General features: G+C 38.9%; 1 protein-coding gene across 4 annotated transcripts in view; it reads left to right on the top strand.

Moving 5' to 3' along the window:
• The window catches only part of LOC126412476 (glucosamine-6-phosphate isomerase), a 125964-nt gene that overhangs the window by 28743 nt on the left and 75409 nt on the right, over positions 1–21812 (top strand). For all 4 annotated transcript variants that reach the window (XM_050082092.1, XM_050082091.1, XM_050082090.1 and 1 more), the window contains exons 3-4: positions 3366–3467; positions 17792–18159. In XM_050082092.1, the coding sequence (XP_049938049.1) occupies positions 3366–3467; positions 17792–18159 (470 nt within the window). The remainder of the gene's footprint in view (positions 1–3365; positions 3468–17791; positions 18160–21812) is intronic.

Raw genomic sequence — 21812 nt, 5'->3', positions numbered from 1 at the left:
CAAACAACTGCTACAATTTCGCACTGCATTGATAATGACCTGACACAGGTCGAAATCTGATCTGCGTTGTGACTATAAATGTCATATTAAAGCAACTTAATTCCACGACTGATTGCTGCTCTATCTGACCCAAAAGTTGAATTGATTAACTCCATTTTCAAAAGTTCTTTTACAAAGAAAAACTGAAGAGAATTGCCCCAGTTTTGTCATTGTACCACTGAAAGGATGAATGAAATAAGTGTTAGTGTCAGTGTTGTTGAGGAACAGCTGAAACCATTAAAACTGACAAAGCTCCAGAGTCTGATTCTATACTAAACTTGCAGTTGATTTAGCCTGTCTTTTTAACTATAATCTATTGGAGATCCCTTGGGGGAAAAAAAGCGTGCCCAGTAGTTGAAAGAAAGAACAGGTCATGCTTGTTTACAGGAAGGGCAGTAGAAGTCATCCACAAAACTACTGTCCGGTATTCTTGACATTGTTTTGAACTGAAATATAATGAGCTATCTTAAGCAATATGACCACCTCAATGCCAACCAGCATGGATTTCGAAAACATTGATCATGCGAGACCCAACTCACGCTTTTCTCAATGACGTATTGGAAGATTTGGATCAAGGCAGACAGGTAGATGCAGTATTTCTTGATTTTTGGAAAAGCATTTGACTCAGTACCACATCTACACGTATTTTCAAAAGTGTGATCATATGGCGTATCAGGTGAAATATGTGACTGGATTGAGGATTTTGTGGTAGGGAGGAAACAGCATGTTATCTTGGCTGACAGTCATCAACAGATGTAGAAGTAACTTCAGGTTTTCCCCAGGGAGGTGGGTTGGGACACGTGCTGTTCACATTGTATATTAATGACCTTGTGGAAAATGGGATTGGTAATGTCAGATTTTTTCAGGTGGTGCAGTATTGTCTGGATGAAGCTGCATTAATATTAAGTAAGATCTTGATAACATTTCAAAGTAGTGCAAAGATTGGGAACTTGCTTTAAGTGGTCAGGCATGTAAAATGGTGCCTGTCAGAAAGTGAAAAAAATGTAGTATCCTAGGACTGTAATATTAGACCACTGCAGTTCAAATCGTCCAACTAATACAAATACATGGGTGTAACATTTTGTAGGGATATAAAATTGAATGATCACATAGGCTCAGTTGTGGGTAAATCAGGTGGAAAACTTAGATTTATTGGTAGAATACTGGGGAAAAACTATCAGCCTGCAAAAGAGATTGCTTATGAATCGCTCTTGCAAACCATTGTAGTATAGTGCTGAGGGAACGAGCCACGCCAATACGTGGCGTGCAGGTCACAGTAAATGGCACTGCTGTTGTGGGCAAATGTTTGCTTCTGCATGGTCACACATCCGCGTAGCACTGTGCCAGTATTCCTTTGCTGATGAGTACTCGGGTTGACACTTTGCCCCTCAACAGTGCGTCACTGTCCAGGCTCCGAACTGACTGCCAGTTGCTGGAGCTATACTTAAAGACTCCAGATGGTATGCCTTTGAGTCTGCGCTTCAAACCACAACACCTGCCACTGCCACTGGTGCTGCCTGTCGGTCAGTGCCGTCTTGCCTCTTCACCAGGATCGTCAGCTGCTGGACATCCATCTGCTGTACCTGCACTTGGGCCTGTGTCTCTATAGCCACGAGTTTGCAGCCTTGTGGTACAGTGCTGCCTGATCGCTTACAGTACCTCCTGGCCCACCACCACTTCTGACAGTTGTTGACTTCGTCATAGTGGGCACCCATTAATCATGGTCAGGATGGACTTTGTGGTTGTGGACTTTTGTCCTTGAAGCTGAAGATTAGTAAACAAAGAGTTGTTATTGGAATGTGTGAATTCAATCACTGCCTGTTACACCACTCAGCCAAGTTTATTATGCACAAATCCTGGATACACTTTTGTATTGGACTTGATCTTTAATTACATTGAGCAGTTCTCAACAATTTATGGTGGACCAAGTGTGCACACAATATTAGCCAATCTTATTGTTGTCAGTGTAATTTTTCAGCAGCACAGAGTTCACCAAGAACAAATTATGTACAAATAAATCACAGCAAGTAACGCTTCTTTTGAAAATGAACAAAACAGGGAGCTTCTGTAGGTGGATACCTCTATGCCAATACAACACTCTGGAAGTGGGCTGAAGAAAACCCACGTTAGTGCAGGAGAACACTGTTTGTCAGTTTGATGGGGAAGCAACCGTATATGAACCACACTCTCAGTGTACCCGTATGTTATCAGTTCCTTAACTGAAAACACAGCTGTCAGTTGAATTAGGCAGACAGCTAAATACATGTGGTAGCTAAACGACAACTGTAGGTAGAAATGTCCAAATCGTAGTCCAGAAAAAACCCCATAGTGCAGGGTCATCATTGTTATGTACGCTGGAGACCTTGCTGTAAACATCATCTGTTTGTGGCAAATGATGCTGTGATGGGACAGCAGCAGCCCTTAAATCTGCCACAGGCATTTTTCTACGTGACCTGACATTGGCAGATGTAGCCTTCCTTGCTGCACCTAACATCTCATTTTATTGATTGATGCATTAATATGTCCATCAAGATTACAAGAATTGTGATTGGAAGAAGTGATTAATGTTTATAATTTTGTGATTTTCAATACTGTGGGTGGAGTTATGTATTTGAGACTGGTTGCTGTAGCTGGTGTGTGTGTGTGTGTGTGTGTGTGTGTGTGTGTGTGTGTGTTTGAATAATTCTGCCTTTTTCTGAAAGTTGCTGATTTTGTGCCACACTTAAGTAAAAATCACATGTTCTGTGGATTATTATTTCAGAAAGTCCTTTCACCAGAGGATGGAATTTTTGTGATATTGTACTTATTTTGTTTCATTTTCGGTAACATCCCTTATGATTTTCTGTTTCACTTAATCTGCTAATTGTATGTTATGTTACATGGCATTTTCTTTATATGATTATTTTTGTTAAGATTTTAAATGCTTTATAATTTTATTAGTTTTACTACTGGATTTCTAACGATTTTCTTCTTGAGGTAAATTTAATTTTTTATGGCAAACATTGTTCTTATTCTAGAGTTTATACCAGTTTTTCTTAGGTATATTTAAACTGGCTCTCACTGCTTTTAGGTGAAACAATATGTTTGTAAAATTTTGATTTGGAAAATTTATTTATGCTGACATCTGCACATGAGTAGTTGTCAGTAACAGTTTTGCATTTGCAGTTACTGCTATTACTATATTCCACAGCTGCAGAACAAAGAACTTCAATGATAAGGGAGCTATTAATGGAAATTGTGTTCATGCTAGTTGCACATTTTAGATGGTAGAGTGTATATATGTCAATGGGAAAAACACTCCATTCATAAAGAATTTTAATTTTTAGGTGGAACACCACTGGGCATGTACAAAAAGCTTATAGAATATCACAAAGCTGGAAAAATATCCTTCAAATATGTGAAGACTTTCAACATGGATGAATATGTTGGTATGTAGATATTTGTTTGACATTTGCTCTTATTGGTCACATTAATCCCAAGAAGGCTGCATCTTTACGTGCATGGGTTTTATGATAGTTCAGACACTAGAACTGTTCTCGTCCTGTTTATATGTATAAATAGGTATTGTATTGCAAAATTGCTAGCTTTCGGAATCAAGAACTCCAGTTTTTGTTGAAGAGAGAGAAGGGATGGTGGAAAACAGACTGTTGCAGCATAAGTATACAGAAATTGTCTACAAACAACCAAGAGTCAAGGGAGACTTACCCAGACAAGATGAAAGGAAGGAAAGGTCTTATTGTACTGAATAGGGTTGAAAATCTGGCAGAGAGGGTAATAGGCAAGCCTGAAATGAGATGACTCCCACCTGAGTCCATCGAGCTGCTTACCCTATCCATCCCATTTACTCAATCTTCCACATTTTCTCAAAGATCCACTAACCCAACCATCCTAGTTGTCACAAAGTTGCTGGCTCCAAAGCACCCAATGAAAGTGGCTTTGGTGCATCATTGTCTGCAACTAGTTGTTTAAAAACTTCCTGCTTGTTATAAAAAATATGTTTTGATAATCGAAAATGTAGATGAGGACTCATACCCAGTTCTCCTGCTTTTCACAAGAAAACACCTTAATAATCAATCTGCCTAATCTCACCTCCACGGTCAACTTAAACTTTCATGGCCACTGATATTTCTAACTGTGCTATCTGAACAACAGGTCTAGGGGTACATGGTGAAAGGATTTGATGGACGGCTGCGACTTATCCTGCCACAAGGAATATTAAAGCATTTTGGACTTGAAAGAGACTATCAGGTTGACAGTTGCTTCACTTTTTTTATGAGAAATATTTGTTGTAATTGCTGTTTTTATTTTATGTTTTGTATGCCATATTTTAGGGTGCAGTCCATATAATTTTGTAAATCTTGGCTGTCTTTTGCTGACAGTCTCTTAGCTCCTGTTATCTTGACCATGTCAGTGTCAAATTTCTTGTCATACTTCTGGTGTTTCTGCCAAAACTTGATGTATGAATGCACTGGTACAGGTGGGGTGGTTACAGACAAGAAACAGTTCGTAGAATTTTAACATAGTTTGGATATATTCTCCAGTACAAGTGAAAGTTGAGGCAACCTTCCCATTATGGGAGCTTCAAGGTGTAATGAAATAGATAAACACTCTCCAAGAGGCAGCAGAAAAAGCTGGATTACAAACTTTCTTTGAAAAAACAACACATGGCCAATGTGGAAGCGGCACAGAAATATGTGGAACCAAAGAATGGAAACATATTGGAAGTTTCAGAATTAAAGTACTTGGTAGAAATAATCCACCAGATTCTCTGGACAAAGCAGCAAACATAAACAAGACTATAAAAATGTAAATGGTATTCCACGTAACAAAGAGCACATACAATAAACAATTCTGATCTATTCATACTGAGGTATTCATGATGTGATTAAAAGCAGGTGTCTTTATGATCAAAATCACCATAAACACAGCCAAACAAATAAATAATTTCAAGAAGAAGAAAAGAAAGAAGAATAAGTTTAAAAAATTGGGGATAAAGTATGGAAAAGGGATTTGGAAACTGAAAAGCAACTAGGAAATGTTTGAAAAAGAAAACTGAGAATATGATAGCTGCAATGAGAAAGCAGATGATTACATTTTATGACCACGTAAAAGGAACAGATAACAAGAAGCTAATAAAAAATATTCAACTTATTTGACAAAAATCCAGAAATTTTGTGGTTTATAGAAGTTAAGAAAGACCTACAGGTTTTGGGAATAACAAACAAAGACACAGAAAACAGACATGAATTCTGAGAAAAGGTACAGAAAGTCAAGAGTTTCCAGAAGAAAAAACAAAAAGAAGAGAGGTGGGACAAGGACAGAAGAAAGAAGAGAACAAAAGAAAAGAGTTAGTTAGATAGTTAGTTTCATGTTCCATGGATCATTTGTTCGATAAATAATAATGATGCAGAATGAGTCACAATTATTTTGTATACATGCATACATGCTTATCATGTACAAGTTGTTGTTGTTGTTGTTGTGTGTGTGTGTGTGTGTGTGTGTGTGTGTGTGTGTGTGTGTGTGTGCGCGCGTGTGTGTGTTCCTACACACCACATTTTACACATTACAGTAATAGAAATTCTTGCACAGAATAGAAGGAGTTGTCAGTGAAGAATTGTTGAAAAGCCAAAAAAGGGGAAGAATATGATGTCATGATCTTCTATTTCATGTGGTTTTGAGTTGCCCAAATTTGAATAATAATAATAATAATAATAATAATGATCCTGTTTACAATACATTACTAGTTTCCCTGTTTCTAACAGAACTTTCCAATTCTAGAATCTGGATATAGAGATAATTTGTAGGAAGAGTAACTAGTTAGGTATGATTCAATTTCTTTTTGAATTGTTTGGAATTCTCAGTTTCTTTATTTATGTTGGGTGGCAGCTTGTTGAATATATTTGCACCAGAGTACATAACTCCATTCTGAGCCACAGGCAAAGAGATCAAGTCTGTATGAAATCTGTTATTGTGTCTTGTGTTGTAATCTCGTAGATCAGAATTCAGCTCAGGTGAAAATGATTTTTGTTATCCACAACAAAAATCACTAAGTAGCGCATGTACTAAGAAGTGAGTCTAAGAATTCCAAAATTCCTGAGAGACCTCTTTGAGATGTGCAGTTATCTACAACAATATTCTTTCTGCTCACTTCTGCTGTATGAAAACTTTATTTACTTTAGGTGAAGTGTTCCAGAATGTAATTCCACGAGACAACAGCAAAAGAAAATATACAGAATAAGCTAAATGCTCTTTTTCTTTAGGTCAGCACAATGAGAGAGACTTCTAAGTATAAAATATGGTGAATTGAGATTGTTACTTATTTTATCTATGTCTTGACTTGGTTTTAACTTCTTATCCAGTCACACCCCAAGAAATTTCGCACACAGTGTTTCATCCAATGTATGATCATGAATGTCTATTTCTGGAACTAGCAAATGTTTTTTGCTTGATTTAAAATGAATAATACGAATTGTTGTGAGATTAAGATCTAATTGCTTGCTGTAAGCCAGTTGTATGTCTGTTCAGTTACCACTGAGATTTATTTGATGTAGTTGGGGTTGGGCTCCTTATAATGACTGTGTCATCAGGAAATTTTACGGTTTTTAAACTCCCCTTCAAATTCATGTGGAGGTCATTTACTGAGATTAAGAAACAATAGACCCTGTAGTGATTGCCATTCACGGTTTAATTTCATGTCTGCACCTCAGCTTTCTGTGTTTTATGTAAGACTCCATCTGTGCAAGACGGATGCCATTATTAATTGGTCAAGTTGTGTACTACACAAGCAAAGGCTTTGGGAAGATCTCATTAATTGTTGCTGGTATGGTCTTCAGTCTGAAGACTGGTTTAATGCAGCTCTCCACACTGGTGTATCCTGTGCAAACTTCCTCATCTCCAAATAACTACTGCAAACTACATTCTTTTGAACATACTCACTGCATTCATCTCTTGGTCTCCCTCTGCTAATTCCCTTCCCCACCCCCTCCTCACCACTTCCCTCCAATATTAAAGTAATGATCCCTTGATGTCTCAGGATGTGCCCTATCAACTGATCCCTTCTTTAATCAGTTTTTGTCACAAATTTATTTTCTCCCCAATTCTAGTCAGTACATCTTCATTAGTTACATGATCTACCCACCTAATCTTCTGTATTCTTTTGTAGTACCACATTTCAAAAGCTTCTATTCTTTTCTTGTCTGAACTGTTTATCATCCACACCTCACTTTCATACAAGGCTACACACTAGACAAGTACCTTTTGAAAAGACTTCCTAACCCGTAAATCTGTATTTGGTGTTAACAAATTTCTTTTTGTCAGAAATGTTTTTCTTTCCATTCCTCTCTGCTTCAGCCATCAGTTATTTTACAGCCCACATAACAAAACTCATCTACTACTTTCAGTGTTTCATTTCGTAATAGAATTCCTTCAACATTGCCTGATTTAATTCGGCTGTGTTCTGTTACCCTTGTTTTGCCTTTGTTGACATTCATCTTATACCCTACTTTCAAGACATGGTCCATTCTGTTTAACTGCTCTTCCAGGTTCTTCGCTATCTTTGGCAGAATTGCAACATCATCTGCAACCCCCAGTCTTTATTTCTGCTCCCTGACCTTTAATTCCTTGTCCAAATTTTTCTTTGGTTTTCTTTACTGCTTGCTCAATGTACAGAGTGAATAACATTGGGGGTGGGCTACAACTCTGTCTGAATCCCTTCTCAACCACTGCTTCATTTCCAGGCCCCTTGACTCTTACAATTGCCATCTGTTTTCTGTATAAGTTGTGTATAACCTTTTGCTCCCTATATTTTACTCCTACTACTTTTGAATTTCAAAGAGCAAGTTGCAATCACTATTGTCAAAAGCTTTCACCAAATCTACAGCAGATATAAATGTAAGTTTGCCTTTCCTTGACTTGTCTTTTAGGATAAGCTGTCAGGTCTGTACTGTTTCACACATTCCTACATTTCCCCAGAATCCATACTGATCTTCCTTTAGGTCAACTTCTACCAGTTTTTTTCATTCTTCTTCTGTAAATAATATGAGTTAACATATTTTTTTCAGCCATGACTTAGCAGACTGGTAGTTCAATAATATTCACACCTGTCTTTGGTATTGGGGTTATTTATTTTCTGCTTGAAGTCTGAGAATATATTGCCTGTCTCCCATATCGTTTTTATCCGGTGGAATAATTTTGACATGGTTGTTCTTCTGGATATTTAACAATTCTGTGGGACTGTCATCTGCTCCAGTAGTCTTATATTTACTTCCGTCTTTTAGTATGTTGTCAAACAATGGAAAATCCAGGATGGAATACAACAATTTCAGTATGTTGTGTACTTCTTTAGCTTCGCATCTGCCTTCTTATTTTCATCCACTTCCTCTTCCTTTTTATAATATTGTCTTCAAGCTTCTTTCCTTTTTGTAGCCTTTCTGTATATTCTCTCCACCTTCCAGCCTTCCATTCTTTCCTTAGTCCGAATCCGTCCATCCTGATTTAGGTTTTCCGTGATTTCCCTAAATCGCTCCAGGCAAATGCCGGGATGATTCCTTTGAAAGGGCACAGCCGACTTCCTTCCCCGTCCTTCCCTAATCTGATGAGACCGATGACCTCGCTGTTTTGTCTCTTCCCCCAAACAATCCTATCCAATCCAATCTTTCCTTAGTACTTCCTTGCCATCTTAGTTCTTAAGATACATACAACTGTTTCTCTTAAATTTGCAGTACATGGTATCTATATTTCCCATAACCATGCATGCTGCTACAGTTATGCATTTCTCCTCTTGCAGTTCCTGCTTTGCCATTTTTCACTATCTGTATATATTTTTAAAGATGTATATATTCCTTTTTGTCTGTTTCATCTGTTGAATTTTTTTTGTATTTTCTTCTTTTGTCAGTTAAATACAGTATCTCACCTGTTATCAAAGGATTTCTACTGGATTGTGTATTTTTGCCTAGTTGATCCTCTGCTTCAGTCACTGTTTCACCTTTCAGAACCACTCATTTATCCTCTATTGCAGGGCCAGCCATGGCATGCCAGATTTCATGCGTGCAGGGTGCGCTGGTTGCGGGTAGGCCAGGGGCTGACCTCTCACTCAGCTTTGCTTGGTCCTTCTCAGAAGTACATGGAATAGTGCAACATTTCATTTAGCATTGCGGTGAAACGTTTTTCGGCTGGCACAACTCTCTGAATTTGGCAGAATTGTGCTGTTTAACTTCTGCTGTTCGTTCGTAGTATGAACCACAGTCACAGATTCAGTGGTTGGTTGCACAAAATAAAGAGGCAGTCTAATGATCTATCGTTGCAGTCATTTAAAATGGATGGGAATGACAGAAGTGAGGGATGAGAATTATGAGTTCGCATAAGTAACAGATATTGCATATTTGCTATGAAGCATTATTACAATATCATGCAGGAAGAATTTAAAGATTAATTGTCAATGAAAGAGCAAAAACTGAAAATGGTTGACAAAAAAGGATTCATTGTTCTGTACATAAAAAGGCACCTAGTGCTAAATTTGAAGGACTGGAGCATGTGAAGAAATGAGTGGTGCAAATAGTGAAATTTCTGAAGTCGCATGCATTATTCAATTGTCAGTTGCAAGCATTTTCGATGGAACTGAACAAAGAGTATGGAGACTTCATATATTACTGGAAAGTACGTTGGGGCCTGCCTGGAATGATTTTTCAATTTAAAACTTGCTATTATTTAATTTATGAAGGAAAAAGGAGTGCAGGAACAAAAATTAGAACATCTGGAATGGATCACAGACTTCACATTTTAAGTAGACTTGATTGTACACTGCCCACAATCAGACACTGGAAATCATGTTGTAGAAGGGACATATTCTGACAAAGACAATTCACTTCCCTAAGTTCATTGGCATTAAAGAAAATGTGAGGTTTGAAGAATTCATTGTGGCCCTGAAAGAATTACAAGGATAGTCTTATAAAGATTTTGAGTACACTGTCAATCTTGCATCTGTTTCCGTGTGTTTCAGTTGAAAGTGCCCCTGTGCATGTACTGATGTAACTGATTAACCTGCAAGGTAATACCAGTTTTAATGACAAATCTTTTTACATTAAAAATGTCCAGGCTATCTACATTGCTTTCCTCAGGTAGAGTTTACAAGTCTCTACAATGAGGTTGCAAAAGTGCTACATTTGTGTGAAAGACCTGTTGTAAGTTATGAAACTACATAAGTCATGATATGTGGAAACTTGAGTGCAAAACTCTGTGAAATTCTCTGTGTCTGTCCTTATTTTGACACTTTTTACCAGATAAAAATTATATTATGTCTTCAGTGCACCAAACAATTAAATAATACTGAAAATTTGTTTTCTTTGTGACCTATGTTGTTGTGAAGATGTTAAGAAATGTGGAACATAAAACCAAGTAGAATGCAGTGCAACTGGACTCTCATTTAAGTGCAACATGTTCCCAATTTTCTCCTCTTCCCCCTCTTCACACTCAGACAGCATGGCATGGTGTTTGGGGAGGGGGGGAAGGAATGTGAAGCGAGGCTGAACACTGTTGCACTCACGCCCCACACATGGCCCTTGGCTGTCCCTGCTCTGTTGTATTCATTTTCATTGCTTCAGTAAGTACTTGTCCAGTGTTTCCTTCAAAACTCTCAATAACCTCTGCAACTTTTCAGCTAATTCAGATCATTAATTTCTTTCCATTATGCAATTTATTCAGCTTTAATATGTGATTCCCTAGCAATAAATCATGGTCAAAGCCCACATCTGCCCCAGGAAATGTTTTACAGTTGCAAATCTAGTAATTTCCCAGACATCATAGTTTTTAAACTAATGCCTGCTTCTTATGCATGCAGTGTCTGCAGAAGTAAATCTAATGTGTTTGTATTCATTACTTTATTTGTGATTACAACATGTACTGCCCCTGTGAGGAAATAATTATTGAATTTTGTGGCCAGCTGCTTGAAATTGTCACCATTTCTGTCACCGCTATTTCCTCATGACTCAGTTTCATTTGGCCGGCTATTTTCATTTCCTTGTTGTTTAATAATGTTCCAAACAGTTTTTACTTTATTCTTGACACATTTTATTTTTTGTGCATAGTGGTTGAGAATCACGTTTTACTGAATTAATGAAATTAATACTTGTTAATTAGTTTTGAAATTCCCTTATGCAAGGTGAAAGGAAATTGAAATTAGAGCCAGTCAAGGCTGGAAATGAGATTCCTGGATTGGAAGCAGCAGGATGTATTGCCAAAACCTTTTTTTTAAATTTGTAACACAAGCAGTCACATTAGTACTTGCTCAGAATGAGTAAGGAAAATACTTACCACCAACACACAGCACTATCGGTAGAACACTCTTAGTGTTCAGCTGATTCTTTAAGTTAAAGTTTAAAATTTACATAAGTTACAAAATTTAAAATAAAGAAACTGAAACAGGCAATATAAAAAAAAAGAAAAAGAAACTGACCTGGGTCATTGACAGGCACACACAAAAGAGAAAGAAAACTTGGTAGTTTTCAGAACAAATCCTTTGTCGAGCTAGAACATGCTCACAAACGCATTCACATGTGTGCGTGCGTGCGCCCCCCCCTGCGCCCAGCACACACACACACACACACACACACACACACACACACACACAGTGTCACAACATTGCTCATTGTGCTGATTGAACCTAGATTTCATGAGAGGAGATGCATACTTCACCAGTTCAGTGTTCATGTTGCTTTCTGGTACCTTCCTGTTTTTCATGTTTTGCAGCACATATTTTAATTCTGTCATTTCTATTTTGTGTACAGTTCCTTCTTCCTCCTCTTCAGATGTTAAAACTTGTTCTTCTAAGTTTCCATTTGTTTTATACTCTTCTGCTGAGAGCTTCTTATAGTCATCTAGCTGTCGTAAGTTACTTATCACGTCAATTTCATATTATCTTTTGCTTCTGGATTCCAGTACTTCATAAGTTACGTTAAATCAGTAAGTGGCTCGAAACAGCATATCCAGACACTCCGGGATGATGATGGCATTGAAACAGAGGATGACACGCGTAAAGCTGAAATACTAAACACCTTTTTCCAAAGCTGTTTCACAGAGGAAGACCGCACTGCAGTTCCTTCTCTAAATCCTCGCACAAACGAAAAAATGGCTGACATCGAAATAAGTGTCCAAGGAATAGAAAAGCAACTGGAATCACTCAATAGAGGAAAGTCCACTGGACCTGACGGGATACCAATTCGATTCTACACAGAGTACGCGAAAGAACTTGCCCCCCTTCTAACAGCCGTGTACCGCAAGTCTCTAGAGGAACGGAAGGTTCCAAATGATTGGAAAAGAGCACAGATAGTCCCAGTCTTCAAGAAGGGTCGTCGAGCAGATGCGCAAAACTATAGACCTATATCTCTTACGTCGATCTCTTGTAGAATTTTAGAACATGTTTTTTGCTCGCGTATCATGTCATTTCTGGAAACCCAGAATCTACTATGTAGGAATCAACATGGATTCCGGAAACAGCGATCGTGTGAGACCCAACTCGCCTTATTTGTTCATGAGACCCAGAAAATATTAGATACAGGCTCCCAGGTAGATGCTATTTTTCTTGACTTCCGGAAGGCGTTCGATACAGTTCCGCACTGTCGCCTGATAAGCAAAGTAAGAGCCTACGGAATATCAGACCAGCTGTGTGGCTGGATTGAGGAGTTTTTGGCAAACAGAACACAGCATGTTGTTATCAATGGAGAGACGTCTACAGACGTTAAAGTAACCTCTGGCGTGCCACAGGGGAGTGTTATGGGACCATTGCTTTTCACAATATATATAAATGACTTAGTAGATAGTGTCGGAAGTTCCATGCGGCTTTTCGCGGATGATGCTGTAGTATACAGAGAAGTTGCTGCATTAGAAAATTGTAGCGAAATACAGGAAGATCTGCAGCGGATAGGCACTTGGTGCAGGGAGTGGCAACTGACCCTTAACATAGACAAATGTAATGTATTGCGAATACATAGAAAGAAGGATCCTTTATTGTATGATTATATGATAGCGGAACAAACACTGGTAGCAGTTACTTCTGTAAAATATCTGGGAGTATGCGTACGGAACGATTTGAAGTGGAATGATCATATAAAACTAATTGTTGGTAAGGCGGGTACCAGGTTGAGATTCATTGGGAGAGTGCTTAGGAAATGTAGTCCATCAACAAAGGAGGTGGCTTACAAAACACTCGTTCGACCTATACTTGAGTATTGCTCATCAGTGTGGGATCCGTACCAGGTCGGGTTGACGGAGGAGATAGAGAAGATCCAAAGAAGAGCGGCGCGTTTCGTCACTGGGTTATTTGGTAACCGTGATAGCGTTACGGAGATGTTTAATAAACTCAAGTGGCAGACTCTGCAAGAGAGGCGCTCTGCATCGCGGTGTAGCTTGCTCGCCAGGTTTCGAGAGGGTGCGTTTCTGGATGAGGTATCAAATATATTGCTTCCCCCTACTAATACTTCCCGAGGAGATCACGAATGTAAAATTAGAGAGATTAGAGCGCGCACGGAGGCTTTCAGACAGTCGTTCTTCCCGCGAACCATACGCGACTGGAACAGGAAAGGGAGGTAATGACAGTGGCACGTAAAGTGCCCTCCGCCACACACCGTTGGGTGGCTTGCGGAGTATCGATGTAGATGTAGATGTAGAAGTTTATATGCAAATTCTTATCTGTTGTGAATATTGTTTACTATTTGTGAAATGAATCTGTCCCATTTATCTTGTTTAATTGAACTGCAGAGTAACTTCATTCCTGTTGTTATGCTCTTGTATTCATCTTTACTTCCTGCTGTCTTCTTTTGTAGCCATTTAAGATACGCACAGTAAGCGAGGCAGAGAGAGAGGGTAGTAATCAGTAATAGACTATTTTATTGGCATTCAGAAACCAGCCTAAACATTTACAGAGGTAAGAGCATACAGAGTAGCAGAACTAAATACAGATCACTGTATGCTAATGACAATAGTAAACATTAAAGCCTGATGGATGAAAATAAAGTCTAATAAAAGTAATCACCAAAAGCAATGGAGAACTTAACATGCTCAAAGAAACCTCTATTAAAAAAATTATACAAGGACCATCTGAATAAATATAATGGTGAAACGAGACAAACTATAACAGAAAAAGCTGCCTTAGAGGTTATTGGATACGGAAGTGAAAGCAAACAAATTAAATAAGGGATGTAGGAGACTGAATAAAGAAAAGGAAAAAGTTGATTCATAATATGGAAGTTATTTGAAGCATGAAAAATCTCTCAGGAACTTCCCATTATTTATAATATTTCTCCATTATTTCCCACAATGTTATCTATTGGGTTATTTCCCATACTTCCATTCATGCCACCACCATTGATGATGACGTTTGTTTTATATGAATGTGTGGTGTTGCCTTGCAGGCCAATGAAGCCACAATCTTCAGTGTCAGTGAACTCAACCTCCAATAGGAATCTAAAATTATTGATCATAGTGGACATGGACAGCGATTGCTGGCAGCTGGTGCTAGGTGGGAATGTTGTTGGCCAGGGAGCATGCCGAGATAGTCCACACATTTGCAAAAAACACTGTGTCCAGGTGACGCAGTGGTTAACACAATTGCCCAGTAAGTAGGAGATCTGGGGTTCAAGTACAAGTCCCACGCACATTTTCACTCATTGCCACTGATTCTGCATGGAGTCCTGATGCAAGTGATATCATTAATTCCTTTCTTTTCCTTTCCTTTCCTTTCCTTTCCTTTCCTTTCTCCCACCTCCCCCTTCAATTTACATAAGTAATTGGTTTTTTTAATAGTATTTACTTTTACTTGCAGTGTTTCATTATAATTTTGTGTATCTTTTCTCTTCTTCCTTCTGAGGAGTAGGTGCACACTATAGGTAGATACACTCTTTCTACTTTAAATCTTACATGTACTGTCTTTTCGTTCATGCCTGTGTCTGATTGTATCTTATTTTTCTGTTTTTCATTTATTTACTACTCTTGCTGAGTAGGATGTCGGTGTATGTAATGGAATATTCTCCTAGATGTTTAGATCCATTCAGTTCTATTTTTTTGTCTTGGTTATTAAAGCAATATCTACCTCTCTTTCACTCAGTATTCTTTGTAGATCCTCAGTCTTTTTTATTATTCTCCTTACATCTCATGTAACAAATTTAAGACAGTATTGTATACCAAGTTCTTGTCCTCCTTCCATCTCTGGTGGTCATTGTTGTTAGCGATCTGAGGTTTTATTGTGAGGACTGCCAGAATGTAAGTTGTCCCCTGTCAGGATTATATACAATTTGCGTCGTAACCCCTCTGGTGGGACTGCCACCTCTATGCCTTCTGGTTTGCATGATTTTCTGGTAAGTTTTACTGTCGTGTCCTTTGAAGATACTTCTTCTCCATAAGGCAGTGGTTAAGGTATCCTTTGTCAGCTCCACTGATCCAAAGTCAATCTTCTCCTATGTTGCTGTCATCAAGGTCTGCACAAGAGACCCATTAACTGCCATTTTTCGAGGTTCCTTTAACGCCCTGACAGCTACCATAGCAATCTTAGGGCACACAGAGTCCCCACTGTACTTCACCCCTAAAGCCAGTCTTTTATTCTGTGCCTTTACCCATCTCCTACAAGTTGGATGAAGGGGTTGTGCATGTGAGAGACTTTATTTTTAGCGCTATGTGGTATTAATAAAGTTTGGCATGTACCACATCTATGAAGAGCTCCTCAACAAGAATTCAATGAAAGAGGATTTCAAGTAATATAATGTAATCAAGCATGTACTACATTTTCATGCAGGCTATTTTCAGAAGATAGTGACAATCCCAGTCATCTAAGGCCAATGGAGCAGGTACAGGGAGCATTAAGGAGAGTGCTCTCTTTGTGATTGTGGACCTCTGAAGCTATGTGCTGCAGATATTCTGATTCTGGCAACTGCAGTGCACCATTCGCACAGTCTCACAGGATGCTCACACATGTGTTTATCCTCTTTAATGCATCTTTTGGTAATGATGTAAGTCATTGGTGATCCACGTCATTGAAAGACTTACTGCAGTGGAAAACAAAAAACTGTCTTCTGTTGGAATATGCAGGTATTAGGTAGAATGACAAGACTGTTGACACTTGTATTCCGTGCATATCAGCAAGTCTTATTTGAATGCTAGTACTGTAGAGAGACTAGAAAGCTATTCAATTATTTTGCAATAGTACAAAGGTGGTTTAAAAAGTTCTCGGAATCACCACAAGAGGTCAGCACTAGCGCAACAAGTTGTTCACGTGATATTCATTGGACTGTTGCCTGTAAACACTTGCCAAGTCAGTGCTCTTGGAAGAGATCTGTGGTGGTGACATTGCTCTGTTGTTCTTCCCACATAGTGATTTGTGAAGATGGAAAAAATCGAGATTCGAGCCGTGATTAAGTACTTTGTAAAGGAAGGTATGAAAGCAAAGGACATTCATGCAGATTTCCAGAATACACTAGGGGACTCTGCTCCTTCATATTTAACTGTTGCCAAGTGGAAAAATGACTTTAAATTTGGTCAGTAGAGCTTAGATGGTGATCCGTGCAGTGGTCGGCCAAGATGTGTCACTACTCCAGAAATCATTGCAAAGGTGCACAAAATGGTCACGGAGGATCACCGATTGAAAGTGCATGAAATTGCTTACACTTGCTAGATGTCATCTGAAAGGGTACATCACATCTTAAGTGAAGAATTAGAAATGAAAAAATTATTTGCAAGATGGATACCGTGACTCTTGACGCTCGATAAAAAACGCATGAGAATGGATATATTGGAACAATGTTTGGCCTGTTTTAGGATAAGTGAACAAGATTTTTAGTGCCAGTTTGTGACCACAGATGAAACTTGGGTGCACTACTATACCCCAGAGACAGACAACAGTCAAAGGTCAAAGCAGTGGAAACATGCTGATTCTCCGCCACCAAAGAAAGCAAAGACATTTCCTTTGGCGGAAAGGTCATGGCATCAGTGTTCTGGGATGCGAAGGGGATTCTGTTTGTAGATTATCTCCATACTGGGCAAACAATTACTGGAGAATACTATGCTAACCTCCTGGACAAATTGCAACAAAAGATAGGCCAAGTTTAGCAAGGAAGAAAGGCATCTTCCATCAAGACAACGCGCACTCGCACACATGTGCTGTTGCCATGGCCAAACTGCATGGACTAAGGTATGAATTGTTGCCACACCTGCCTTATTCACCTGATATGACTCCGTCAGACTTCCATCTCTTCCCAAAACTGAAAATTTTTCTTGGTGGTCGAAGATTCCCTTCAAACAAAGAATTGATAGTCGGAGTTGACAACTGTTTTGCGGGCCTGGAGGAAACTTATTTTCGAGATGGGATCAAGGCACTGGAACATCATTGGACCACATTCATTAATCTACAAGGAGACTACATTGAAAAATAAAAAAAAGTTTAAGTGATGTAAGTACTTTTTTTCTATTCCGAGAACTTTTCAAACCACTCTTGTGCTTTGCTAAACTGGTGAGTGCAGCAGACTGAGACATTTTAGCAGTGTTTAACTCACATTAGTTTCCATTGCAGGTCAAGAAGAACTTTTTATAAACAGAACTCAATCATTAATCTACCTTCCGTTTGTTTCTGTTCATCACACATTGATGAGCATATACACAAACATAGTACAAGTGCAAATTTAGTACATATCTTTACATCAGTATTTTAAATAATATTCAGTTTCTAGACAAAAAGTCTGTATTTGTGAAACTTCCTTCTTTTATAATTTTACAGGTCTTCCAAGGGATCACCCTGAAAGCTACCATTTTTACATGTGGGACAATTTCTTTAAACACATTGACATTGATCCAAAGAATGTCCATATATTAGATGGAAATGCACCTGATTTAGTGAAGGAGTGTGAAGAGTATGAGAGGAAAATTACAGAAGCAGGAGGAGTGGAACTGTTTATTGGTGGTATTGGACCTGATGGACATATAGCATTCAATGAGCCAGGCTCATCATTAGTTTCAAGGACAAGAGTGAAGACTCTGGCTCAAGATACACTTGAGGCAAATGCCCGGTTCTTTGGCAATGATATATCCAAGGTGCCAAAACAGGCTCTCACAGTTGGTGTTGGTACTGTTATGGATTCTAAAGAGGTTTGTAGAGTCGGTATTTATTAATTTATTGCTGGTATGTTTATACTGAAGAGAGAGACAAGTTTTTTTCAGAAACTGAAGCATTTGATTTAATTATGACTGTGGATTTTAGATAAAAACTGTCCAATGTTGTAGACACCGTTTCTCATGAAACACCAAATTCAGATACATGCAAACCTAGAAGTGTTCTCATTAATCTTAGGTAAACATCCAAAAAACTGAAAATTTCAGTAAATGAAAAGAATGAAACAATTAATTGTCATGCAAAATCAACCATGGAATAATAACATTAATATTAAAAGGATAGATTGCTACTCACCATATAGAGCAGACTTGAGTTGCGGCAAAATAGGTGCTTGTCATACATTCAGAAAAAGTTAAATCCATAGAAAGAGAGACACCATATTGAATAGCATTTTCAACTGCCTGTATAGAGTATTTTTTCAGATAAAAACAAAGTAGCAGATACAAAGTTCCTCTTTTACATACACATTTTAAAAAAGGCATCAGTGTATTCACTTGGTAGTGGAGAACACATTTCAGTCGAGTATATTCCTTTCCATTTGCTTGGAAAATATCTAGATAAACAAATACACACTAGATTATTGATCACTGCTTGGTGGTATATAGTTTCATAATATGTGACCTCCTGTTGAAGAAACTGGGAAACCAGGGCATTCTTTTATGCCTTGCCATATAATATACAACTTTATAATGGTTTCTGGTTAGTATCTGATTTGGACTATTACACAGAAGTGAGCAAGTAACTGTGAAACAATTCAGATGAACTAGTTTCATTTTGCAAGTGTGAGCACTCCAGAGTCCAGACAGATTTGCATATCTGAGTCACTTCATTTGACTACGAGCATTATAATTGAGGTACATATATCCAAATTCAGGTATGATCAACAGCATTGATAGGACACCAACATTTTGTGTGCTCGAGACAATCACAGTATTTATTTTAAAGTATTACAATAACTTAAGTAACCATTTAGAGTGCAATGCCACATTATAAAATATTGAATATTTCAATCTATACAATAAAATTAGTAGGGGAAAAAGTTGTAGTACAAGCAATGGCCCTGCATGAAAGAGAAAGGTGGTATTTTGCTATTCACCCAATCTACGCAGTACCATGCCTACTTCCAATCCCTTGACCAGTGTATGACCTAGGTGTGAGATCCGTCTGATGCACCCATCTAGTACATCCTACTCCAATCTCATCACAGCCTTAGTTGTATTCTGTCCTATCAGAGGCAGAGCTACCTGTAAAAGCAGTCATGTCATATACCACGTTGGCTGCAGTATCTGTGCAGAATTTCATATGACTGTAACCACCAGCCAGCTGACCACCCCCCAGTTGTGACCAAGAACAGAGTTGACCATCCAGTATCGGAACACGCTATTGAAAATCATATTTTCAATTTCAGTGGTTGCTATATATTCCAGGTCATCTGGATCATTATTTTCAACACCAGCTTCCCTTAATTACATAGGTGGGAGTTGTCCTTGCAACGCATATTTCAATCTCATAGTCCTCCTGGTCCTGGATTCTGCTAGGACCTGCAACACAACTACCTTCCCCCCCCCTCCCCCCCCTCCCCCCTCCTCCCCACCACCCCAGGACTGTAACTTCCTTCATCCTGCATCCACAGCCTTTTCCCTGCAGTCACCGCTTCCTCTTCTCTACTCCACTCCCAACTCATGCTCCACATCATCGTGTACTGTGCATAATCCTTTCTGGCAGCTGCAAGAACGAGCTCACTAGTGATGGTGCCTCATTCCCATGCTGCTCACCCATTGCACCTCCTTCCTACATTCTTATCTTTTGCTGACTTCCCTATTTCACCTCTCAAAGCTACCCTTCTGTTTTCTGTTGTATTCCTTACCCCCATTTCAGTCCAACTTTACCTATTGCTGTCTCTGAAATTCCCAGTTCAATTTCAGTTTATCCAGGTCCCATTGCTTTAATTTCCTACCTTCTTAAATGTCTTCAGTTTCCAGGTTTAACCAATAAATTGTGGTCAGAGTCAATATTTACCCTAGGAAATGTCTATGGTTTAAAACTTGGTTTTGAAATCTCTGTATTGACATTATATAATCAATCTGAAACCTTCCATAGTCCCCAGGTCTCTTCAGTCTATACAACCACCTTTCATGATTCTTAAACCAAATGTTACCAATAATTAATTCAACTATGTGCAAAATGCTACCAGCTGGCTTCCACTTTCATTCCTTTCCCTAAGTCCAGTTTCTCGTAGCATTTTTCCTTCTCTTCCTTTTCTCACTGCTAGTTTCTAATCACCCATCACAATTTTGGTCTCCCTAAACTTTCTGAATAATTACTTTTATCTTTTGGTGGATTCTTCCCTCAAATTATGATAACTCTGAGCAACACAAATGCTAGATAATCTAGTGAGAAACTTTATTTCATGCTTGTTAGTGACCATACTAAAACATCAAAACCAAGGAATAAACAACAAAACTGTTCATAAAATATGCAAATTCCTTGACACTAGAATACACTGCTCTTACTTCCTCATCTGCTGGTTTGCAGCAAAATACTAATGTTGACATGATCCATCTTTCTTTCGCACCATGTGTAAGGGAGATGCCCACAAAATGTGTGATCTGTATACAATATGTGCTTTCAGGAGCTCTTCAACCCAGCTTGCAGTGCCAAGAGCTTGTCTGCTGGAAATCTACTCAGACGAGCTGCAGCGGGCTGGCCCGGTGTCATTAAGATGTGGTGCCTCTTAGAGTGTCTGTATCTCCCTGTGGTGATGAATTTGTGGATGAGCAATGGAAACTCTTGTATTATCTGATTGAATGACTCATCCTCGTACGCTGTAATATTCATTCCCAATAACCTAAAAGTGTTCAATCTGTCAGACATCCTGTTGTGTGGTGTGGTTGATTGGTTTTTGCCCAGTCAAGCAAGCACTTCATCTGCCAACATGGAAGACACACTCACTCGATCGGAACTGCAGTCACTGTAATTAACTTTCTGTTGACTAGATCTGGGAACAGCTGAAAATGTGCCAGAAAATTTAGTACGGGGTTGGTGACACTGGCAACAATGAATGTCCACATGGGCACAAATGAGAGACCCAAGTCTAAGATCTCTCTCAGTTGCCCATAAGTTTCTATGACTGACTCGTTTGCTGCTGTGAGACTATGTTGTGTCAGCATGATGGGCTTAACATGTAGCTGTTTTGGATAGATGCTCACCTCAGAGCCAGAATCCACCAAAAACCTCTTGCGGGAGATGCGGTTGTGTACAAATTATCTCTGTGGCCTATGCCCTGCTATCAGCATTGCATTTACCAGCGTCTTTGCACACTCTGTAGACCCACAGGCTGCTGGTGGCAGACATCAAGAGTCCTTGAATGTCTGATCACGGCATTTGGGTAACAGCAGGGTACAGTACAGCAGCATGCGTCTTCCCCAAAATGCCTGTGATATCAGTACCACTGGTCTATATGCATCTCTGATTCATGTGAATCATCTTTCTTGTGCCCTGTCCACTTCTCCGCAGCATGCTCAGAACCGCGTCATATCTTGCACTGGCATGCTGGTAATTTTAGATTTGTGTGTGCTATTTGTTCCACTAACTGTTCTGCTCTTTCTTCTTGTGTAATTGGCTCTGT

Source organism: Schistocerca serialis, chromosome 7, assembly GCF_023864345.2.
Source record: "Schistocerca serialis cubense isolate TAMUIC-IGC-003099 chromosome 7, iqSchSeri2.2, whole genome shotgun sequence".
Lineage (NCBI taxonomy): Eukaryota > Metazoa > Arthropoda > Insecta > Orthoptera > Acrididae > Schistocerca > Schistocerca serialis.
The sequence above is the reverse complement of the archived record's forward strand: the minus strand, read 5'-3'. Positions and strand labels throughout refer to the sequence as shown.